At 37.6% G+C, this 25,230-nt stretch overlaps 2 protein-coding genes and 1 non-coding gene across 3 annotated transcripts; all 3 read left to right on the top strand.

The window, feature by feature from the left end:
* Nucleotides 1-2,041: 2,041 nt before the first annotated feature.
* LOC133876992 (PH, RCC1 and FYVE domains-containing protein 1) lies at nucleotides 2,042-17,592 on the top strand. Its single transcript, XM_062315224.1, has 9 exons — nucleotides 2,042-2,899; nucleotides 6,195-6,281; nucleotides 8,101-8,190; nucleotides 9,326-9,406; nucleotides 9,565-9,759; nucleotides 9,841-11,979; nucleotides 13,740-13,886; nucleotides 16,493-16,866; nucleotides 17,055-17,592. The coding sequence occupies exons 1-9, from the start codon at nucleotides 2,831-2,833 to the stop codon at nucleotides 17,185-17,187; spliced, it is 3,315 nt and encodes a 1,104-aa protein (XP_062171208.1). The 5' UTR covers nucleotides 2,042-2,830; the 3' UTR covers nucleotides 17,188-17,592.
* Nucleotides 17,593-19,855: 2,263 nt separating this feature from the next.
* LOC133878289 (pentatricopeptide repeat-containing protein At5g27110) lies at nucleotides 19,856-23,837 on the top strand. The gene is made up of 2 exons (XM_062316823.1): nucleotides 19,856-22,526; nucleotides 23,306-23,837. Exon 1 carries the CDS (start codon nucleotides 20,228-20,230, stop codon nucleotides 22,313-22,315), a length of 2,088 nt encoding a protein of 695 aa, XP_062172807.1. The 5' UTR covers nucleotides 19,856-20,227; the 3' UTR covers nucleotides 22,316-22,526; nucleotides 23,306-23,837.
* A 1,275-nt stretch (nucleotides 23,838-25,112) lies between these two features.
* TRNAE-UUC (transfer RNA glutamic acid (anticodon UUC)) lies at nucleotides 25,113-25,184 on the top strand. Its single transcript has one exon. It is a non-coding gene; the product is annotated as a tRNA-Glu (tRNA).
* The last annotated feature ends 46 nt before the right edge of the window (nucleotides 25,185-25,230 follow it).

Raw genomic sequence — 25,230 nt, 5'->3', positions numbered from 1 at the left:
AAAAGGTAACAAACTGATCAATGGTCTAAAACTTTAAATGCAATTAACCCTAATTTTAGTTCTTCTGGCCAAAATACCTAAAATGACATCTTCCCATGATCCCTCGCGAATCAGCATGGTTGGTGATGGAGCTGTCTAGACCTAACTGTCCCAAACCAAGGGTTGCTTTCTTAAAGAAGTACCTTTCCTCAAGGGCCAAACTAAGCCACTAACTGAGCAATCAAAACAGTGCAATGCTCATGCCGAAAGAATAAGGGATGTCTTGATACATTCTCCCGTCTAATATTAAGAAGATGAGTAATTCACATATAATAGTAATGTATAAAATATTTATAGAATCATAAGTGTTACGTTTTACATTAATTTTTTATTAGACGAGATTGAAATTTATAAATGATTGGGTAAAGTCTACATACCCGTTTTCAAACTACCAAAAATTATAAATGTTCACTCAATGATGAAAATACCCTAAATAAAATAAAATAAATACTATTTTTTTAACAAAAAAAAAAACTAAAAAAAAAAAATACATAAAAACCTTTGGTGGCCAAATTTAAAAATTAAAAAGTTTTTCATTTTTTTTAAACTAATTTTTTTGTTTTTGAAAAAGAAATTTTAAAAAAAAAATTATAAAAGAAATTAAAAGTTTCATTTTTTTTATATATAAAATAAAATTTTATTTTTTTTAATTATTATTATTATTTTTTCTTTTTTTGAATTTATAAGGATATTTTTGTCTTATTGAAAAAATTGTAATGTCATTTTTGATTTTTTGCTGGCTTGGGAGGACATTGTTAATTGGGTGATAGTTTAAGGGGGTATGTGGACTTTTCTCTTAGTGATTCTAATAAAGCTTCAAATTATGGACTAATCCTTTCAGAATAATAGTACATATGTGTTTAGCGCTTCTTTGAGTCGTTAGAAATGATATCAGAACAACCATATAGTAGTACTGAAGCATAGTATAACATGACCCTAATGAGGATGTCGGAAATTTAAAAGGAACGAGATTGTAACATCCCAGTCACATATTAAAAAGATATCCGCTTACTCATTGATTCATAATTAGATGACATTGAATTGTATAATGATAAACAGTGCAATGAGACATGAGTTTACAGAAGTGGGCCAAGGGTTAACTTCAATTTGAGCTATGACAGGGAGTCTGTGGTGGAAAGGTTTAGGCCGGGGCTTGGACTATCTTATGTTGTAGGGGCTGTCAAGTGCTTGTGTATTTGATAAGCACATCATCCCACTAGGAGATATGAAAGGTTAGGACCACCTTGACAAAAAGGGGGCCAGAAATTGTGACTTGTGGCTAAGCCACTTTTGTATAAAGTGCAACAGCATGGTGTTGGTCTCAATCAACAAGGGTGGAAAGACATCTGCCCTTGTTAAGGACATCATGGACCTATGTGAAGGCCACCACCCATTTCTCAATTCTCACATGGTTTTATCTTTTGCAAGCCCAATTGCCTAATTTTTAGTTAATCTATGTAATTTTATTATTTTTACCAATTTTCTTGGTTTTTTGTATTGGGATCTCAAATCTGACCAATCTGCCTTCATGAACCTTGTAACAAATAAATTAAAAAAGAAAAGAAAAGAAAAAGAAAATGGTCAAGATGCAGCAAGTCAGAAAGTAATGTAGTTTTGATTATTAATTTTTCCTAAATAGCACATGCAAAAACCCTTGATTTTTTTTTTTTTTTAAAAAAATGCAAACTATTTTAATTTTAAAATGTATCCAGAAATAGAATTTGACACAGGAATTTTATTAAATATACTTCAGATTTTTAAAATTAAGAAAAAAGAAAGGAACGAAATAATCCCAACTATTATTTATTTATTTATTTATTTTAGATCGGACTCTGACTATTTTGACTCCACCTGGCGCTAGCTTGTTAATCTATTTCTAATTTTACTACAACTGTAACTTTCATTTTTATCCCAACTGGCAACTCCTCCTTGGGTTGACAACTTATTTTACCAATAAAACGCAAGAATCATAGAACTTCCATCCAACTAACTATTTTCCTCCAAATTTTCTCCGCATCCAAACACCGAAAGAAAAGAAAAAAAGAAGAAAGAAAAACTTCCCGGACAAAAAGGAAGTGTCAAAATGGAAAATTCAGATAGCTGTTATGGGCATTATTCTACACACCTCCACTTTTTAACATTTTCTCTTTCTTTATTCTACTAATCCTCACTACTTCTGTTTGTCTTCTCAGCCATTAGAGTACAGCAATTTTTTACTTTTTATAATTCCTCCACCTCTCTCTCTCTCTCATAAATTTCGTAGTTAAAGCTCTCTCTGTGGCTTTCTCTCTCTACTGCAACTGAGAGAATCAATCAGATCATAGTTTCCTAGATTTTCCCACTCTTTCCCGCACTTTCTCGCCCCGATTTTCTCTCCCAGACAAACAGGTACCTCGAGGTCGGCGACCTCTCAATCAACAGAAACCAGGGGAGCTGTCCGCTTTCGTTCTTCGATCGGTTCTCTTCCCCAACCAAACCGCTTCTCTTTTTGTGTATTTACACTTGACTTCACAGCTGTCACTGCACGAACCGTACTCAATTGGAAGCGCCAGTACGGTACGGTCAGTGCAGCTGGTTACGGAACCGTGACTGAAGGAATTGGAGCAGAACTGAGTGTGTGTGTGTGTGAATGCTTGATTCGTGGCTCGCTGGTGGTTTAGGGCTGAATGAATGTGTGAATTGGAGAGCGAAGTTGCGGTTGGATGAAACTGGTGAATGGAAGGGTTTGGTTTTGAGAATGGTTGAGTCAAAGACTTGTGGTAGTGTTTAGGTATTTTCGGTTTTCGCTGGGATGTCGCGGACGGGTAGGATGGCTTCGGATCTCAGCAGGACTGGCCCTGTCGAAAGGGACATCGAGCAGGTATTCGTTTTTCCTTCGTTTCTTGGACGTTTTAGTTTATTTGTGTTGTTCAATGATTTACATTCAAGAATTGGTTGATATTTAGCTTATAATGGCATAGAAAGTGCTGTGAAATTCTACTGGTTTGCTTGTGCTAACTGTTAATGTGGTGGTTCGTTCTATGTAATGCAATTTGGGCTGCTTTCTGGTGATGTTAATTTACGCAATATTGTTTTTGGTGTGATCAAGTGGGGTTCCAGTAATGGTGGTGGAATGATTTGTACGGTTGGTTGCCACTGATGGATTCTTTTTAGGGGTGCATTTTAATTAAGTTGTTTGAATAGACTGAATGTGCTTGCTCCCAACGAATTTTCAAGTTGTTTGAATGTACTGAGAGATGACTGTCTTTTTCGGTAGGTTGACTTTCTACCTTGAATAGTTGGTAAACAATGTTCTTTTTCACCATTGGCTAACTAAGCAGGATGTTGTTTGCTCTTTGTGATATGGATTTGAGATAGGGAAGGACTACTGAGTTTTTTTTTTTTTTTTTCTTGGATCCATTTGAGGACTAATGGGCTTATGAGCTAACATGTTGGGAGGTTGCTCTCTCAGACTCCTTAAACTCTTCATTCCTTGGTGTAGGTGGGATTTGATTTCAGGCCTCTTAGGTTATACCAAAAGACTTCACTAGCTAACCGACTATCCACAAGGACCAAAAGACTTCACAAAGCTAGTGTCCACAAGGAGATAGAAAATTGGCTGCTCTTAGTTTAGGACTAATAAATATTTTTGGAAATTTACTCTGAAATCACGTTTTAATTAACCTTACTTTTGACAAATATATGTTAAACACTAAGTGCAGTGCATTGGGCCAAGTCAATGTTGTAGATCATCTGCTCTGGTTCTAGTTCTTGAGGAGAGGACATGGAAATTATGAATATAGTTTGTTTTGGACAAAGAGTTAGCCTTAGGCCTTTACCTTTTCTTTCAATTGGTTAATGACTGTTTAAGAAGTTTACTTAAGTCAGTATAAGATAAGGTCCTATGGTAGTTTTATGTGTTATATCTAAACTACATCATGTCAAATGGCTGGACCAGAATATTGGTGAATTTGAAACCAAGTGTTTGAAGGGTTTGCTAAACACAGTTTTAAAATAGTCGTGAACAAAAAGGTTCCAACTGGTGACCATAGGATAGCAAAGGAGACAAATTTATGACATGAGGTTAAATTTGCGCAAGCAAAAAGGATTGTCCCTTTAATTAAAATTTTCTTGGCTGGAAGAGAGAAGTTATTCTGAATTCATGAGAAATATGTGTGAAAGGGACTCCAATTTTCTGCGTTGGTGATGAAGTTGCATTCTTGGATTTTCCATGGAGGATGATCTTCTTGAGGAGAATGATCCGAGCCATGCAAAAAGCCACTACACCTTGGATTTTCATGCTGCTTCATTTTCAAATATACTATAGTCTTTTATGAACCAATCCAGAAAAATTGGGGAAGGTTTTCATGAAAGATTATCTTTTGACTTATAAGTTGTGCACTACTTGTATTTAGGTCTGGCATTGGAAGTAGGAAAGTTACTGCATTATTCCTCAGAAAGTTGATGGCCGAACCCGATAATGCTTAGTAAGATATAAATATAGGCATTCACATTATAATTATGGGTTATTGCTTATAATTGTTGTTTAACAAGTCAATATTTATAATCTCAAGGGGAAGCTCAATTGGCAGAGGATCGCGCCTTATGAAGTGAATGTCACTAAGTTCGAATCTCCCCATTCTCCTCCCATTGGGGCCAATTACTAATAAAAAAAAAAGTCAATATTTGTAATCTTATATAGAATCTCTACAATGTTCGGGAGTTTGACTTCTTTCAATTGATCAAAGTGAAGATAAGCTATGGTGGGTTCTCTCCAAAAGCTGGTTGTTTGAGGTTAGATTCTTCTACAGTGCCTTGGCCTGTAGTGAAGGCTTCCGCTTTCCTTGAAAGAGTGTTTGGTGGACTAAGGTTCCTTTGAGGGTGACCTTCTTTGCTTGGTCAGTGGCTCTTGGAAAGATCCTTACCATGGACATTGTCAGGAAGTGGCACTTCATTGTGGTTGACAGGTGCTGCATATGTAAAAGGAATGGTAGGACTGTGGACCATCTTCTTCTCTATTGTGAGTTTGCTTATACAATATGAAATGTTTTCTTCAGTTGATTTGGGCTGTCTTGCGTTATGCCTAGACAAGTAGTCGACGTGTATGCTTGTTGGTGGACTATCGGCAGCACTTGGAGTACTGCTTTGTAAAAGATGGTGCCTTCGTGCCTTTTATGGTGTCCATTGAGGGAAATGACTGACATAAATTTTGAGAACCGTGAGAGGACATTGAAGGAGATTAAGTCCTTATTCTTCAAAACTCTGTATCTTTGAATAGTTGCTTTTGTTTCTCCTTTAGCGATTAATCAAGATTTCCTTGTTCTTTTTGCTCATTCTAGCTATGTGTTTTCTCTTGTATAATTTTTGTGTACTTGGGGGTGTCTTATGCTTTTAATGATATCTCAATTAATCAAAAAAAAAAGGGGGGGATATATCATTTGTATAAAGAATAAAATTTGCTTGGTAAGGCAAGGTATGTATATAAGGATTCTGAGCTCCATAAAAATATATAATGTGGTAAGAATGATCGGGTTCTTGTGGGTTTTTTTTTGGGTTCTTGATTGTGGGCTATTGGGTTTGTTCCTTGTGGGTTTTTTTGGGTTCTCGTTTGTGGGTTAGGTAGGTTGTTCCTTTGTATATTTCCTGTGTACTTAGAGGCGCTTTACGCTTTTTAATAAAGTTTTCTTACTTGTTAAAAAGAAAGAAAGAATGATCATGTTCACTGTAAACAAACCAAAAGAAAAAAGATATATGAGGATCTTCTCTAGAATCCTGGAGGAGTAGGTAGGGGGTCAACTAGGCAATCCGTATCCATATGCAAGTGATTTTGTTCTTTTAATAGTGTAGTCTGGTCACTTAGATGCCAAGTGTAAGTAGTGTGCTGGTGCTACCTCACTGATCAAGAAGGGATAACAGAGCTGGATGGGCTTTCTTCAAAGGGGACTACTGTGCCGGAACTCATTTCAGATTTTTCTATGGGTGTTACGCATTAGATCTGTTACTTTCATGCAGTTGGTTTTTCTGAAAATCTCTACAACTTCTTTGTCTTCTTCTGAACCAGTTGAATATGTTGTTAACTTTTTATCTTCAGTTGATACTCAGCTAGTGTTATCTTTACCTGCTTGCAAATGTGCTGAATATGCTTAAGTTAGGTTCCTGGGTGATATTTATGACAGGCAATTACTGCTCTAAAGAAAGGGGCACACTTGCTCAAGTATGGAAGAAGGGGGAAGCCCAAGTTTTGTCCATTCCGGCTTTCCAATGTAAGCTTGACCTTGTTTTCCCAGTGTGAATGCAATCTTCTACATGTGTGTGTGCATTCTTTGGTTATGTTTTATATATATTGGCAAGTATGCTCGTGCATTCCCACTCATTTTCCCTGGATTCATTGTACTTATTTTAATTAGGTCATTGGAATTCACCTTATGTGTCTAATTAATCTTACTTGGCTTTTAGGATTTTATGAATATTATCAAAAAAGTTACCATTTATTGGTCTCACAAAAAAAAAGTCCTTTCTATGGTTTGCTCGGGGGGAGGGGGGGGGGGGGGGGGGGGAAGGAGGGAGAGAGGTAAACACAAGTGGTAGCAATGAAACCATGGCCTCCAGTTAATGGCCAGCTGGTAATAACGTAAAGGACTCTTGACTTTTTTTTTTTCCCTACATATTGATAATTTCACAGCTATGGCCTCTACCTGAGTTAAAATCATATGAGCAAGGACTAACTACAGTAACTAAATGCTTCTACTGTGGAAGAACAGACTTAAACTTCTATCAGATTCTGGTTTCTATGAAAAGGATGGGCAATCTATGTGGTGACGGCCAAACCATGACTTCAAATTGATGTCCAGCTGGCATGGTTAGGAGGTCTATGATTCTTCTTCTTATGGGTTCTATGGGATTTCCAATCATATGAGAAAGTGCTTGACTAGCAACATAGCAAAAAGCTTCTATTGGAGAAGAGCAGACCTATCTTGCAAGGGTTTTGGTTTCTATGGGAATGAACACACGAGTAAGAGGAGCAAAACAAATGGTCACAATGAAACACCATAACTGCAAATTGACGCCTGGCTGTCAATAATTAAGGGGGCTATGACTCTTCTACTATTCCGATTCCTGCTGGTGGTAGTAGTACTACTACTAGTACTAGTTTCTTATTGATCATTTCATTCCTATTGGCTCTGAGAGAATTTCGATCATGTGCAATTGCCTGACTGGTGACATTATCTAGAGAGCTTCTATCGGAGAGGAGCAGACCTAAACTTGCATGGGTTATTTTGTTTCTATGTGCATGACTCATCATCAAATTTGCTCCTTAATAGTCTGACTTAGTATTATTGAAGTGTCTTTTCGCATTTCATGGAGTAATTTATCTTTCAGCATATCTATCACTATCAGCAATCTGAAGCCTGATACACTTGACAATGACCATTAACTAAGAAAAAGAGGTGTAAAAATTTGCAAACAGGAACGACCCACATGATCAAAATTACTGGAGACAGGTTCTTAAGGCACTTTTTTAGTTGTATGTGTGATGTTGAGTTTCCAATAGCAGTTATACTGCCAACAAGTTTGAAAATTTGAAATATGAGGGAATAAATTTGTGAAAACACAAATGTAGAGTTATAAAAAAAAAACACAAATGTAGAGTAAAAGATTGAAAACTAAATTTCAACATGGCTTTGATACCATTTTCAGGGAAATGAAGATTGGGTTGCATTAAGATATACCTTAATCAGGATAATTGAAGCATCAGATGGATAAGGAATAGGATTTAGATATTTTGAAGTTTGCACCAAATACTTTCGCACCTTATTTGAATGCTATCAAGTCCAGTCAAGTGTTTATCAATTAAAACTGTGTATCATTTACCTGCAACTAATTCATTAGATTCTAACTTCAACTAGTATTAATATACGCGCGCGCACACATATATTTCAAATGTGGAAGGCATACATGTATGGTTATTGATTTTTTTTTTTTTTAATCTATAAAACAGTAATTTTTCTGTTTCAATGCATTTAATTTCCGAATGAAATTTTTGCTAGCGAAAGTTGTGTTTGATTTTCTTATTGCTTTCAGGATGAGTCTGTCCTAATATGGTTCTCCGGGAGAGAGGAGAAGCACCTTAAACTAAGCCATGTGTCTAGAATTATTTCTGGACAACGCACTGTAAGTGTCTTTGTTGTGAAGATAATATCATGTATATGGCTATGCTGCCATGGTGTTAGGAGATTGTAATTGCATGTCTTGAACGTGATGACTGATGTAAAAGATAGATGTGCATTTATCTAATAATTCAAACTCTTTTTTCTTTGTCCCTTCTCTGGCACTAGAAAATTATTTGTTTAATTAAGGCAACTCATATTGTTTATTGTTTAACCAGTATCCTATATTTTAATTGATTTACATATTTAGAGTGCAAATTATCATCACTGCTATCCTGGACTTACATGAGCATAACTTGGAATTGACTATACCCAACTTAACATCCACTGCGTATTTATAAATTTCATCATAATTAACATCCAACTTCTATTTTCAACTGGCATTCACTTTATTCCCTATTCTTGGCTGAACTGTTCATCAGTCACTTAATTCTAGGCTTTTTGAGGATGTGGAGGTTACAATTGGGGCTATTTGTAGAAATGTGCTTAATATGTTATATCTGTGGGTGACTTATCAAAAAAAAAAAATGTTATATCTGTGGGTGTCGGCGCATAGCCCGGGTCGCATGTCGTTTGCTGATTTCTTACTTTCATGTTCGTTTATTTCCTCTGACTAGGGGCTCTTTTGTATACTTCCTGTGTACTAGGGTTGCGCCCCTTTGCGCTTTTTTATGAATTATTACTTATAAAAAAAAAACTGTTCATCAGTCACTCACTCTTTATCCATCACTGAAAGACTTCTTTGCTTGGATCTTGAATCTGTAAATTAATAGCAGTTTGTGTCGACTCTGTCAGCTTATGGACACTGATAAGGCTGTCTAAACTAAGAAATGCTTTAACTAACATGTTTTGCTGTGTCTGGATGCTAAATTTGTTTATATCCTCGAGTTGTAATATAGGTCATCTTTTTCCCCCTCCTTTTTCTCAGTTAAGTTTTATTGATCTAAGTGATATTGGTGCTTTCTTATAAGCAATATGTCCTTGATTTATTTGTGTGTGTCCGCATACGTGTGCCAGTTTGTGCTGTAGTCTGTTCTCTGAATTTATGTCTTGCCTTTTGACCATCTGTGGTGGCTTCGTACTTGGTCATTCAAGTTTTTCTGGTCTGCACTAATTAAAAATTTCCTAATTTTTTGCAGCCAATCTTTCAAAGGTATCCGCAGCCTGAGAAGGAGTATCAGTCATTTTCTCTCATATATAATGAAAGATCACTGGATTTGGTAAGAATTTTATCTCCTTCCATTATTATTATTATTGGTCACAATTTGTTCCTGTGGTTCTCTAACGTAGCTTCTCTCTCTCTTAGCCATATCTGTCTGGCTTTAAGATTGTGTCTGTTTAAGTGTTTAGTGATCTTGTGATCTGTCCTTCTCACCAGATTTGCAAGGATAAAGATGAAGCTGAGGTATGGTTTAGTGGGTTAAAAGCATTAATTTCACGTAGTCATCACCGTAAATGGAGAACGGAATCAAGGAGTGATGGAGTTCCTTCTGAAGCAAATAGTCCTAGAACATACACACGAAGAAGTTCTCCTTTGAATTCTCCATTTGGTAGTAATGAGAGCATACAGAAGGTATGGTTATCTTGTTTCACACTCTCTTCCTATTTTGAGTTGAAGATGTAAATTACAAGAATCTTCTTGTGCTTAATTTAGGATGGCGGAGATCACCTTCGTCTTCATAGTCCATATGAAAGTCCCCCCAAGAATGCTCTGGATAAAGCATTATCAGATGTGATATTGTATGCTGTACCTCCCAAGGGTTTCTTCCCTTCAGACTCTGCTAGTGGTTCAGTCCATTCTTTGTCATCAGGAGGCTCAGATAGTGTACATGGCCACATGAAGGCAATGGCGATGGATGCTTTTAGAGTTAGTCTATCGAGTGCTGTTAGCTCATCAAGCCAAGGTTCTGGTCATGATGATGGTGATGCCCTGGGGGATGTTTTCATTTGGGGGGAAGGCATAGGGGATGGTGTTCTGGGTGGTGGAACTCATAGAATTGGGAGTGGTTTTGGTGTCAAAACGGACTCTTTGTTGCCTAAAGCCTTAGAATCTGCAGTAGTACTTGATGTCCAGGACATTGCCTGCGGTGGACGACATGCTGCCTTAGTAACCAAGCAAGGAGAGATTTTCTCCTGGGGGGAGGAATCTGGAGGCCGGCTTGGGCATGGAGTAGACTCTGATGTTCTGCATCCAAAGCTAATTGATGCCCTAAGTAATACGAACATTGAACTTGTAGCTTGTGGTGAGTACCATACATGTGCTGTAACACTTTCTGGTGATTTGTACACATGGGGTGATGGAACCTATAATTTTGGTCTTCTTGGGCATGGAAATGAAGTGAGCCACTGGATCCCGAAAAGAGTAAATGGGCCCTTGGAGGGCATACATGTCTCATCTATCTCTTGTGGACCCTGGCACACTGCTGTTGTAACCTCTTCTGGGCAATTGTTTACTTTTGGCGATGGAACATTTGGTGTTCTGGGCCATGGAGATCGGAAAAGTGTTTCAATACCAAGGGAAGTAGAATCCCTTAAGGGGCTCCGCACTGTCCGAGCAGCCTGTGGTGTTTGGCATACTGCTGCTGTTGTTGAAGTCATGGTTGGGAATTCAAGTTCCAGCAACTGCTCTTCTGGAAAGCTGTTTACTTGGGGAGATGGGGATAAAGGTCGACTTGGACATGGCGATAAGGAAGCAAAACTTGTGCCTACCTGTGTTGCTGCTCTTGTTGAACCTAACTTTTGTCGAGTTGTCTGTGGACTCAGTCTGACTGTTGCTCTTACAACCTCAGGCCATGTCTATACAATGGGCAGTCCTGTTTATGGCCAGTTGGGGAATCCCCAAGCTGATGGAAAACTCCCTGCTCGTGTTGAAGGAAAGCTATCCAAGAATATTGTGGAGGAGATAGCTTGTGGTGCTTATCATGTTGCAGTTTTAACTTCAAAAACTGAAGTCTATACTTGGGGTAAGGGAGCAAATGGTCGTTTAGGTCATGGGGATACAGATGATAGAAATTCCCCAACGTTGGTAGATGCTCTGAGAGATAAACAAGTGAAAAGTATTGCCTGTGGTACTAATTTTACAGCAGCTATTTGCCTTCATAAGTGGGTCTCGGGTGTTGACCAGTCTATGTGCTCTGGATGCCGCCTGCCATTTAATTTTAAAAGAAAACGCCACAATTGTTACAATTGTGGACTTGTTTTTTGCCATTCATGCAGCAGTAAGAAGTCTCTTAAGGCTTCTATGGCACCAAATCCCAAAAAACCTTATCGTGTCTGTGATAATTGTTTTAATAAACTGAGGAAAGCTATTGAAAGTGATGGTTCATCTCACTCTTCTGTGAGCAGAAGAGGTAGTATCAATCAAGGGTCACTTGAGTTCGTCGAAAAAGATGAGAAGTTGGATTCCAGATCCCGTGCACAACTTGCTAGATTTTCTTCAATGGAATCCTTGAAGCAAGTGGAAAGCCGATCTTCTAAGAAAAACAAGAAACTAGAATTTAACAGCAGTCGAGTCTCACCTATTCCTAATGGTGGTTCCCAGTGGGGAGCACATAGTATCGCTAAATCTTTTAATCCGGTGTTTGGGTCATCCAAAAAGTTTTTCTCAGCTTCTGTTCCTGGATCAAGAATTGTTTCTCGAGCAACATCTCCAATATCAAGGCGGCCCAGCCCACCTCGTTCAACGACACCAACACCTACACTGGGAGGGCTTACCTCACCAAAGATCGTTGTGGATGACACTAAAAGGACAAATGATAGCCTTAGCCAGGAAGTTATTAAATTAAGAGCACAGGTATGCAGTTCTCCCTGCTTTTCAATCACTTGTGTTAATTCACTCTTTTAGTTGTAGTATCTCCGTCTTTTTACCCGTGGACTTCTGATGTAGTGGGAATTGGTGGACTGACACTTTGTCAGGTCCCTTTTTTTCCTCCTGAGGAAAAGGGTAGGAGGGGGGCAGTAGCACCCCCTAGCTGTGGCCTATGGAAGCATCCCTAACCCCATAGAGTTAGTACTGCCCACCGCAACAAGAGTGTAATGGGATTTGAACCCAAGAATTGAGTACCCCTAGAACCCCTCATCCACCTCTTGTGATGGTAACTAATTGACTAAGCTGTTTTGGGTTTTGGGTTGACTTCTGGAATTTGAAGACATTGTTTTGTCCATTGGAACTTAACCTTTTGTATAATTGGGTTTGGCTCTCTGTCTCTGTTTAAAGTATGAAGTGGGTGTATAATTATTGTTGCTTCTATGTACTCTTTGTTGCTATTTACGGATATTAGTTTCTCAGATAGATAGATCTACCATTCATATTGTTTGTTCCTGGTTCATTTCAGGCAGACTCAATGGACATCTACTCTCAAATCTATTCATCATTAGAGAAAAAAAGTGTTCCTTTTTTTTTTTTCAAGTGTTCCTTAACTTATCAAAAAAAAAAAAAGGTATAGTTATTTAGCAAAAGAGCAACTAAAAAAATAGATATACTTTACAAACATCTCAATTCAAGCAATACTTAAGATTGATTGGATTAGTTTAATCCACTGGATTTTTTTTAAACATGTCGGAGCCATACCCAAGGCTGCTTAGCCCTAGAGATTGAAAGAATTTGCAGGGTCGACATTGCTGGATCTAATTTCATGGACAGTTTATATGATGCCAAACCAGTTGCAATGGACGTGCACATTTTAATTTTGGTTTATAAAAAGACTTCCTAGTTTGTGGACATGGTCTTGATTACCTTGTTTCAAGAGAGAGACAAGGTATTTCCTTTGATTAGAGGCACTTTTGTATACTTCATGTGTACTATGGTTGCGCCCCTTTGCGCTTTTTAATGATATGACATTATTTATATAAAAAAAACAGAGAGACAAGGTATTGGTCTATCAGATATTTCAACTCTCAAAAATCTAGATACCAGGATCTTTCTGTATGTGTCTTTTTAATCTAGAAGTTAATCTTGGCTACACTGTGGGGGTATTCTTCCCAGCCCATATCCATTCTGTCCCATGGGTTGAACCAAAGACCTACTCCATATTAAAGGGATACCACTCAGCTACAAGAGCCGTGTTCTGTGTGGAGTGCCTATGTGAATATATTATGGCTTGTCCATAAATGATTGAGTATTGATTCTAATCTTATTGAACAATAAGTAGAAAGAAGAAAGTTATGACTTGTATAAACTATTTTCCTTCATTTTTTGGTCAATGGTACATAACACTGTCACGATTCTTCAAATTTCAGGGGGAAATGAATGTAATAAATTTCATAAGTATTCAAACAAATGTCAGACATCAGTGCACGTCTTCGTATACTGAATGGTGGAATAAGTTAAATAATTGAAAATTGTACAAATTGAAACAATAGGTTACTTTTAGAAATTGTAATGAAGTGACCATTTGCATAAAGAACTGATTTTATTCTTTTATTTAGGTATAAATATCGTAGTTGAAAGTCCAGCTTACAGTAACTTAAATTCCATTTTCGAGGCTCTAACAAGTTATGCTTGCTCTCAGTTCTATGTTTTTCCAGTATTCCTGACCAATCTTTATCTTGTAGGTGGAAAATCTCACTCGCAAAGCCCAACTTCAAGAAGTTGAGATGGAAAGAACAACTAAACAGCTAAAAGACGCAAAAGCTATTGCAGAAGAGGAAACTACAAGATGCAAAGCAGCAAAGGAAGTCATCAAGTCGCTTACTGCACAAGTAAGATGGATTTTTTTTTTGGTGGATTAGTACAATAATATTTGGGGTTTATTTGGATTACCATGTCAATGAAATCTACCAGTCATGTTCGGCATGGCAATTGGGAGTACTCTGTCTCTCTCTTTTTTCCCACTGAAGCATTTCCATTGAGTCCATTTTATATAAGCCTTGTTTCAGTTTGAACTTAAAGAGATTCTTTTGAAAAGGGAAAGAAAGATGAAATTATTTGCAATATTTCCTATTTTCTTTTCCAATATCTTCTCATAACTGGCAACAATACTATTTTTTCTTGCAGTCACCTCATTAAAGTGTTTTTTGCGCCTTCACATGCCACAAGAAGAAATTGACTTTTGTTGCTTCTTAACATCCCTTATCATTTCATGTGATTATTCTAATTTATCTGCTTCTGTTGAACCAAAAAAATAAAATGTATAATTACAATCAAGCAAGCACCTATAGTATATGGTTGTCAAATGAAAAAAGATGTATAACTATCTATAGATAGTTATATGGTTGTTTTTTTTTTTGATAAGTAGATAGTTATATGGTTGTTTGTGTAAGTGTTATATTTCAAGAAAATTAATGACTGGAGCATTTAGAGGACTAAGCCAGGACAGATTGGATACAATGTGTTTGTTACTCCAAATTGTGTTGGACCATAAACTTGTCCAAAACATTTGTCCGAAACTTGCTTTTGTTCAACTGTGCTGTTTCGGGGAAGTGACTTTGGTGCTTTGTGCATGAGAGAGAGTCCTTATGGAGAACCATAGTGGACACTAAGTAAGGTAGCGCGCGGGGTGGGTGGTGTTTTAATGAGGTGGGGGTATGAAAAAATATCAAGAGAGGTTAGGGTGAGTTTTTTTGGTCATACTAGCTTTGAGGTGGGTGATGGGTCAAAGATTTGATTCTGACATGACTTGTGGTGTGGGGTTTAGGCTCTTAAGGATTTTTTTTATTTTTATTTTTTTCTATTTTGTATAGTATTGCTCGCACAAAAGATGCTTTAGTAACAGATTACTTGGAGATATCTAGTGGATCTTATTTATCAAAAAAAAAAAGAAAAAAAGAGTTATCTAGTGGTTCTCATCAATGGAATATAAGTTTTATTAGAGCAGCTCAAGATTGGGAAATGGATGTCTTTACTTTATTTTTGAATTTATTGTGCTCTCTAAGATTGAGATAGGGAGGTGAAGGCAAGCTACACTGGGTTCCTTCCAAAAGAGAGATGTTTGATGTTAGATCTTTCTATAACGTCCTTGTACCTCATGAGAGTGCCCCCTTTCCCTTGGAACAGTATTTGCAGCATAATGTTCCCTTGAGAGTGACTTTTTTGCTTGGATAGCCATCCTAACCATGGATAACCAAAGGAAACAAAGTGTCATTGTGGTTGTTTGGTGTTGTATGTGTAAAAGGAGTGGGAAGACTATGAATCATCTTCTTCTCCATTTCGAGTCCGCTAGTGCTCTGTGGAGTGCTATCCTTAGTCATCTTGGGTTAGCTTGGGTTATGCCTAGAAGAGTAGTAAACCTTCTCGCTTGTTGGAGAGGGTTGGGAGGTAGTCCTTAGTGTGTAGCTATATGGAAGTTGGTTCTGGCTTGCCTTTTGTGGTGTCTTTAGAGGGAAATAAATGATAAATGTTTTGAAGATTGTGATAGGACAGTAGCGGAACTAAAGTCTTTCTTTTTCAAAACTCTTTATCTTTGGGCAGCTGCCTTAGATTTTAATCTGCTTAGTTTTCATTATTTTCTCAACTTGTTTTCTTTTTCTAGCTAGGTGTTTTTCTTGTATACTCCGACTTGGGTTGCGCGTTTGCGCTTTTAATAAAATTTGTTTACTTATCAAAGAAAGATTATGCCTTTCCTTAGTTCTAATGGGCCTATATGGTGGTGCCTTTTTAGCTCTCCCCAGAAGCATTCAGTTTGGCAAAAGCTGTTTTCTAATGTGTAAACAGAATCTGTCAGCAATGTCTTTGCACTAGCCTGTAAATAATTTTTCTACTGCCATTATTTTTTTGTTAAGTTGCGATCTACCAGTGCCTCCATTCTCTATCTCTAGCACTTGATGTAAACTCCATAGCGTGTTGAGCTGTAAGTGGTCACACCATCCTGCTCAAGGTATAACAATTATTATTTTATTTTTATTTTTTTGTGTTAATGAGGTTAAAGTGACGGTGTATTTCTGCTTGGTACTCGTTTTTTTCTGGGACGTCAGTAGAGGCTTGAACTGTTAAACCTCTAGTGTTTCCTGAATGTTCTGCAAAAGTAGGCCTTAAATGTTTCTAGTGTTTTTTGTAACCAGAGATTATAAATAGATTAGTTGGTTTATTTTGAACTCATGTTCTCATCGGACACTGATGGAATCTTTATTATCCTTTATATGATCTACACCATATGCCTTTGGCCAAAAGAAGAAAAAGTTCAATGTGGCATGATGCTTTATTTTAGTTACTAATAATCTTCTGTAACCATGCACCAAGAATTTATTAAGTTGCATCTAGAATTCGATCCCAGAAATTTGGGCAGACAACTGATATTAATGTTATGGAGTTACTCTTACCTGAGCTTTATAGCTGGTGAAACATTTTTTGTTTTTCTTTTGCTGAATAGTTGAAGGACATGGCTGAAAGGCTGCCTGTGGGAGCTGCTCGGAACGTCAAATCACCTTCTCTTGCTTCCTTTGGCTCCAGTCCTGCTTACAACGAAGTTTCTAGTGCTTCTATTGACCGAATGAATGGTCAAACAATATTCCAAGAACAAGACTCAAATGGATCAAACAGCCAGTTGCTTTCTAATGGATCAAGCAACAACAATAACCGAAGTTCGGGTCACAACAAACAAACCCATTTAGATGCAATGGCTAGAAATGGAAGCAGAATGAAAGAAGGTGAATCTGAATATGTTGAGCAAGATGATCCTGGTGTATATATTACACTTACCAACCTACCAGGCGGTGTCAAGGATCTTAAGCGAGTTCGCTTCAGGTACATGATCTTCAGCCCAGTTTTCTTTCCATTCAAAATAATACGCAACATTTTTTCCGATAACACAGATGTCCAACATGTATGATACCAAGTCTAAAAAAAAAGAAAAAGAAAGAAAGAAGAGGATGATCATATGATGATCTTCCACCTGTGACAAATTTAAACCCTTATTTTAATGGTGAATGCAGTCGGAAGCGGTTTAGTGAGAAACAAGCAGAACAGTGGTGGGCAGAAAACCGGGCAAGAGTATATGAACAATATAATGTGCACATGATTGACAAGTCAAGTGTTGGCGTTGGGAGCGAGGACTTGGCGCATTGACATATGAAGATAATCATCTGTAAATGAAACGATATTTTCCACAAATACAGCTCGACTTACTGAGAGGTCATACTAATTGATTAGATTTGGCTTCCATCTGCCATACAAGTTTGAGGGAAGCAAGGTTTGGTATAAGGAGAGAATTAGAGGGGTTTGATTGTGTTTTTGTATTTCCGCTATTTTTTCAACTTGATTTTAGTTTCCATTTTTTCCCTATATGTGCCTTGTGTTGGGGTTGAGGGTGCGAAGTGTAAATTCTTAGTAGGTTGCTGGCTCTTGTGGCTGCCGTGTAAATTCCATAAGCAAATGTATCTGCAGATTTTTTTTTTTTTTTTTTTTTTCCCCCCCTCTACGGTTTATAAATTCATCCAGGTCATATTAAAGGCAGCTGTTATGTACATTAAAGGCAAATGCATCTTTTCGTTGGTCTTGCACTCATTGCTAATTATGTAATCATCTATTGAGTGAAAATGAATTTGATGCCTGGCAGAGATACGGCTTGACTGACACGTCTTCCGATTCTTACCAAGCCTAGGGTACAATTTTCCACAATATATACAGCTTGACTAACTGAGAGGTCATACTAATTGATTAGATTTGGCTTCCATCTGCTATAAAAGTTTGACGCAAGCAAGGTTTGGTTTAAAGAGAGAATTAGAGGGGTTTGATTTGTGCTTTTGTATTTCCAATATTTTTCTCTGATATTTTTTCCACTTTGATTTTAGTTTCCATTTTTTTTTTCCCTATAATGCCTTGTGTGTGGGTTGAGGGTGAGAAATATAAATTTCTTACTTGGTTGTTGGCTCTTGTGGCTGGCGTGTAGATTCCATAAGCAAATGTATCTGCAGATTTTTTATTTTTTTACCCTCTACGGTTTATAAATTAATACACGCGCCTACACAGCATGCATGGGCTGGCGGCAGAGGCTACTCGTGCCATTTGTTTCTGCGAGTAGATCCGATGGATTTTTACCCATAGTCTTCTATCTCTCTTCCAGCAGAGCTTTTTGTTGCAAAGAAAACTTTAGATCGAGATCTGGACCTCAGGATATGATACTTTGTTGTCATATGTTTTACGGGAGTAATGCTACATGTCATACCCATGTCCCTCTTATATCCCTCTAAAAATGAGGTGGCTTTTAAAATCACCATTGAGCTTGTGATTGATCAAAATTGAATTTTGATCACATGGTGATTTTAAAAGCCACCTCATTTTTAAAGGGACACAAGAGGGACATTGGTATGACGTTTAGAATTACTCGTTTTACGGTTCAAGGGTGAGACTCATTATCTACTTGTAGATATATTTTTTATCCTTCACAGCTCATTCTGCAAGCTAAGAGCCCTTTTGGGATTAGGTTAAAAATAGAACTTTAGTCTATAGAAAAATCCTGAAAGAGCTTTTTTTATAAAAAAAAAAAAAAAAAAAAAAAAGCTACATTTTCAAGCTATCTTTAACACGCAGTTTTGGACTTTTTAAGAGAGAGAGAGAGAGAAAAAAAAAAAACCCGTTGTTTTTTAACCAAACGGGTCTATTTTTGCTTGCTAGAGTTTTTTTTATGTATTAAAAGTACTTTTTTGTCAAGGTTTTTCCAGTTCAAAAGCCTCTCTCTAACAACTAACCTGAGAGGAGAGAGAAAGAGAGAAAAAGAAAGCGATTGTCGTTTGCCGGGGGAGGGAGGCCAGCCCCCCTCCTCCCACTCCTATTTTGTCCCTTAGTCCACTTGGACTAAGGTTTTTGTTTCCTCTATGAGTTTTTCTCAATGGAGGCTAGATTTCTTCCAACTTTTAAGGCTGTAAAGCTTTTGTTCCCTTAGCCTTGTTAGGCTAATGGAGGCTTGTATTTGTGTTTTTTCTTTCTCTTTCTTTTGTTTATGGCAGGAAAGTTCAAAACTAGGTGCTCCAGCTTAGGGTGTGGCGGTGTTCGTGTTGTTTAACAGTGGTTGTTTGGCCGGTTTTTTCAAAATTTCTTCTTCATCTTTGGAGCCAAATCTATACAACTCCGTTGTTTATTCCATGACACACGCCCCTCAGCCGCGTTCCCCATTGCCGTCCACTCCAGCTGCCGGAAGCTCAGGCCATGTTGATCGTCGGTGTCTGGCGCGTGTGTCGGCCACATTCCGCCTTATCTGGCCGTGCACAGTGTTGGATGGGGGTCTACGGTGGTCGATCTACGGCTAGGTGGTACAAATGACAGCGCGTGTCCTCCACACGCCGCCGTCACTGGTGGAACCCGCTGCTCTCCTTTCTGTCGGCAATTATTTTTTGGGTTTTTTCTACTTTGTGTTGTATATTCCTATTATTTCTCCAGTATAGTCTGTCTGTGTATTACTCAAATTTTATTTAAATTTTTGTTGGCTAGATGCTAGACCGGCCCTCTTTTATTTGAGAGTGAACGTTAATGTAAGAGAGACTCAAATGTAATTCTGATAAGATTTGATATTACTGCTCTGACAGCTGTTTTTTAAATCAGATCCTTCTGACTTAGAGTACCGAGATCTTGTACCTCTAGCTCATTATGTAAGCTTTCGAGCTTTTTTTAGCAATATATAGTAGCACATGCTACGTACATGTTCTAAAAAAATAAAAAATAAAAGCACTTTTAAAGTTCCTTAACACAACCTTTCGGATCCCGTCCATGACACTTGCAAATTTCAATCATGGTCGCTACAACCAGTATTACTGGCAGCTTTCACGCCCTCCTTGTATGTTGAGGATATTGTCCGTGGCTATAGAATGGATTGTTGCATAAATAGTTTTATTTTGTTGGTCTTTGATTTGGTCTCCGTATCTTTTTTCTTTAGTATTGTCAGCTGTTGTTTTTTTATTGTTATTATTTTTAGATGAATAGCTGTGTTGTAGTTTCTTTTAACTAGTGCAGCTGAAGATCCATGCATGTCGCTCGTGTTTGTTTCGCATAAATCTCTCTCTCTCTCTCCCTCTGTATACGGGTCCATCTGTCTCATATTTGTATGCTCATATGCCTATTTCTAACAGTTTCATTTCGACTTCTATTATCCTCTCGCACCATTAGTTTTTGAATGGACACCACAAAGCTATGCTCTCTATTGAGGGCATGCATAAGTTCTAAGTCACTCAAGCAAGGCAAGCTCATCCACCAGAAGATAGTCTCTCTAGGCCTACAGAACAACATTGCCATTTGCAAAAACCTCATCAACTATTACTTGTCATGCCATTTGTATGATTCCGCGGAGCTTGTTTTCCAAACCATTGAGAAGCCATTAGATATCTCTTTGTGGAACGGCCTCATGGCCGCTTACACCAAAAACTACATGTTCATTGAAGCTTTTGAGCTATATGAGAGGTTATTGCGTTACCCATATTTGAAACCTGATAGTTACACTTACCCAAGTGTTCTCAAGGCCTGTGGTGGATTGGGTACAGTTCGTTGTGGGAAAATGATCCATACCCATTTGATAAAAATTGGTTATCTAATTGACGTTGTTGTGGCCAGTGCTCTTGTGGGCATGTATGCAAAGTGCAATGCTTTTGAGTATGCTATACAGTTATTTGATGAAATGCCTGAGAGGGATGTAGCATGTTGGAATAGTGTGATTTCTTGTTATTATCAAGATGGGCAACCTAAAAAAGCGTTGGAATTGTTTGAAAGAATGAGAGATTCTGGGTTTGAGCCTAACTCAGTGACACTCACGACTGTCATATCATCTTGTGCAAGGCTTTTAGATTTGGAAAGAGGGAAGGGGATACACATGGAGCTGGTGAGAAAAGGATTTGTGTTGGACGGTTTCATCAGCTCGGCTATTGTGGACATGTATGGAAAATGTGGTTGTTTAGACATGGCTATAGAGGTTTTTGAGCATATACCAACAAAGACTGTGGTTGCTTGGAACTCCTTGATTGCAGGATACAGTTTAAAAGGTGACAGCAGTTCATGCATTGAACTTTTTGGAAGGATGAATGAGGACAGAACTAAACCCACTTTGACTACTTTGACCAGCATATTAATGGCTTGTTCAAGATCAGCCCATCTTCAACACGGAAAATTCATACATGGGTATATACTAAGAAACAAAATAGAAGCTGACATCTTTACTCAAAGCTCCTTGATAGATTTATACTTCAAATGTGGAAATGTTTTGTCGGCTGAAAATGTTTTTAAGAAGATGCCCAAGACAAATGCAATTTCTTGGAATGTTATGATTTCTGGATATGTGACAGTAGGCAATTATTTCAACGCTCTTGGCGTCTTCAGTGACATGAAAGAAGCTGGTGTTAAACCAGATGCCATTACATATACAAGTGTTTTACCAGCTTGTTCACATCTAGCAGCCTTGGAACAGGGTAAGGAGATTCACAACTGTGTAATTGAGAGTAAGTTGGAATTCAATGAAGTAGTCATGGGGGCTCTCCTTGATATGTATGCTAAATGTGGTGCTGTGGATGAAGCACTAAATGTTTTTCATCAATTGCCACAGAGAGATGTTGTGTCGTGGACGTCAATGATCACAGCTTATGGTTCTCATGGTCAAGCTTTAGAAGCTTTGAAGCTTTTTGGTGAAATGCAGCAGCAGTCCAATGCAGAACCAGACAAAGTTACTTTCCTTGCAGTTTTATCTGCTTGTAGCCATGCTGGATTGGTTGATGAAGGTTGTTATTATTTCAATCAAATGATCACCCGGCATGGCATTAAACCCAGAATTGAACACTACTCATGCTTGATTGATCTTCTTGGACGTGCTGGAAGATTGCGAGAAGCTTATGGGATTCTCCAAAGAAACCCAGAAATTATAGATGATGTTGGGCTATTGAGCACACTGTTTTCTGCATGCCGTTTGCAAAGGAATTTAGAATTGGGGGTAGAGATTGCAAGATTGCTTATTGAGAAGGATCCTGATGATCCATCTACTTACATTATTTTATCAAATATGTATGCTTCTGCAAAAAAGTGGGACGACGTGCGCATGGTGAGATCAAAGATGAAAGAGCTAGGATTGAAAAAGAACCCTGGGTGTAGCTGGATTGATATTAACAAAAGGATCCAACCTTTCTTTGTTGGTGACAAGTCACACCCACAAGCCGAGATGTTGTATGAATGCCTCGCAATTCTTGCCAGTCACATGGAGAAAGATGAATTATTGTCATATTAGAGATTAGCCAAATGATGCACCATCTAGGAGCAGCTCTAGATCTTTATATTCAAATTGGAAAGAGAGATTCCTTTCTGAAGAGACTAACAGGACCCAGCGGAGCTTCAAAATCTTTTATAGAGAGACAGGAGATGTGTATATAACTATTTGTTCGCATTAACTCTTCCGCTGCTCAAAACACAGCAGGAGAGAAGGCAATTCTTACTGGCAGGTTTTTTTGTGTAACTCTATCCAATTCTTTTCTTCTTTTTTTTTTTTGCAAAAGTGTCATAAATTTTCATTGGGCAGTTTACTTTGCCACACAAGTTTCTGTTGTATCACTTATAAAATGATAAATAAAAAGAAGTTTCTGTTATAATTTTTTTTTTTTTTGGTAAAGCTGCATAAGATAAGGTATGTTATCCCATCACAATTTAAGTCACATGTGTATCAAATCATTTGATGAGACATTTGTAACAAATCATTGTTATTACCAAAAGGAGATGATCATATCAATTAACCAATTTGATCACATTATAAGATAACCAAAGGGAGATATATGAATTAGTAGGCGCAAGCAGAAGCTGATCTCGAGAAATCACTTAGAGAATAATGCTTAAAAAACATTCGGTTACCATATTATTACCCACCAGAGTCACCAGACACACAAAAAAAAGCACTGCAGCAGTTATTTCCAGGAGAGAGAGCAACGAGATTATGCTTTCCTCCTCCCATAGTGATTTGTGTTTGTATTTTTAGTTTTTGGTAGTTTTTATCTCTTCCTTTTTCTGGGATTGAGTTGTAGTTTTTCTGTTTCTTTTGTGGCTCTTCTCCGGGGATGGTCACCATATCTGGGACGAATGTATTCACCGTGGTCCTGTGTTAAATTAGTATCTTGTTTCAGGGTGGTGTTGTAGGCCATGTTCCTTTAGTGGAGAAGGTTGTTGTTTTGTCTCGTCCTTTTCTGGGATTGAGATGTAATTTAATGTTTTATTGTGGTTTTTCTCACAGGGTGGCGGACTGCAGTTATGCAGACGACGAAATTGCACACGAACTGCCAGAGCAAAAGGGCGAGATACTTGGGGACATGTTCATGCAAGCGTTGTTCGATCCGTGGTCACTCGCCTATGTAGTTGCAACTGGCACACGCAGTAACAAAGGAGCTTGATCGTGGGACCTCGATAGTGGGCAGTTATTCATGACGACATGTTGATGGCGTTGGGCACTCAATTATGCATGTCTACATGACGTGCTCAACAGTTGGCGCATGGAGATGGGGTATCTCTGAAAGGCCCTTCCCCACTTCACTTACAGGAGGTTATGGAGGTTCAACCGCTGGACACACGTCAATTACCGTGGGTGACCTGGAGACTCCTTTTCAACTGCTTGTTTTTATAACGTGCTACAGTAGAATCGCCAAAATTACAGGATGTTGGGTGTACAAACGGAGTAGTCATAACCACTTTAAAACCGCTAACCGCATAATCGTATAACCACTTTCAAAAGTAGTTATAGGATTTGGGAAAAACGATTAATATTCACTAACCGCTTATATATATATATATATATATATATATATATATATATATATATATATATATATATATATAATTTTGGATTTGAATTTGTAACTATTTTCAATTTTGGATTTAAAACCTACACTAAAATTGGCCTAATAGTGGCCAAAACCGGCCCAAAACCGGTCCAAAATTGGCCCAAAATTCAAATTAAAAAGCGGTTATACAACCGCCGGTTATCTATTCAATAACCACTAATCGGCGGTTATAAAAATAACCGCCTCACCTAGGCAGTTAGCGGTTGCGGTTGGTAAAATGTAATAACTGCCGGTTATAACCGTTTGTACACCCCTGCAAGACATGATGTTAAACTTTTATTTTTTGCTTTTTGTTTGTTTGTTTTTTAGTAGTATTCTTATGCAATTTGCTCTATTTTTTTTTTATATCAAACTTGATATATTAAAGTTATTTTATAGCTTAGAATGTGTGCCATCTCCTAGATTAAGTAGATGCATCATTCTGTTGTCTAGGTAGAATTTGTAGCAGCTGTGGTTTGTAATGGTCTGAGTTTGGCTTTGACCAGGTGAAAAAAAAACTCTACTCCTATGCCTCTGACTTGGTTTATTAGAGCACTCCTAATAGTTTATGTATTTTTCAATCTAGAATAGCTAATCAAAATCTATTTTATTTAGTTTAGCTAATAAGTTTGAAAATGTACTATACATCCGATTATCTATTCTTATCTCTATATTATTATTTTTTATTATAGTATTTTTTTTCCACGTGGGTCCCACTTGATAACTCCACTACTTTACACACTTCCCCTTAGATCTCCACTATAAAGGAAGAAAAAAAAAGGAAGAACATGGAGTGGTGGAGGGAAAAAAGAAAAAAACAAAGTTAAAAAGGTGGAGATAAAGAACAAAAAAAATAAATAAGTGAATGGTATAACTCTACTTGTAGAGTTGCACTATTTATGGAATTAAGAAAAATATATTCTAGAGTTGGAATACATAAGCTGATGGAATCTCTTTTTAGCACTTTTGTTATCTATTCTATCTTAAAGTTAAAAATAGATAATCCATTGAGAATGCTCTTAGAGAATCTTTATAACTCTGGATATTTGGTCGTTTGGTCTCTTTTAGATATATTGGAAGGAACTTTGAATTAAAAAAAATAAAAAAAAAAAATTATTATCTACCATTGGCCACCAATACGGTCCATACGGATGTCAGTTTGAGGCTCAACTTCCTGGTGGTCATAAGAGTTATATAAAATATTACAAAAGAACTCTCAAAAATTCCGTTGTCGTCCAGCGGTTAGGATATCTGGCTTTCACCCAGGAGACCCGGGTTCGATTCCCGGCAACGGAACTTTTTTAACATAATTTTGCTTTCTCTAATTCTTTGCAAGCGCTTT

Source organism: Alnus glutinosa, chromosome 9 (genome assembly GCF_958979055.1).
Source record: "Alnus glutinosa chromosome 9, dhAlnGlut1.1, whole genome shotgun sequence".
Taxonomy (NCBI): domain Eukaryota; kingdom Viridiplantae; phylum Streptophyta; class Magnoliopsida; order Fagales; family Betulaceae; genus Alnus; species Alnus glutinosa.
Note: the sequence above shows the minus strand (reverse complement) of the source record. Positions and strands in the feature narration are given on the sequence as shown.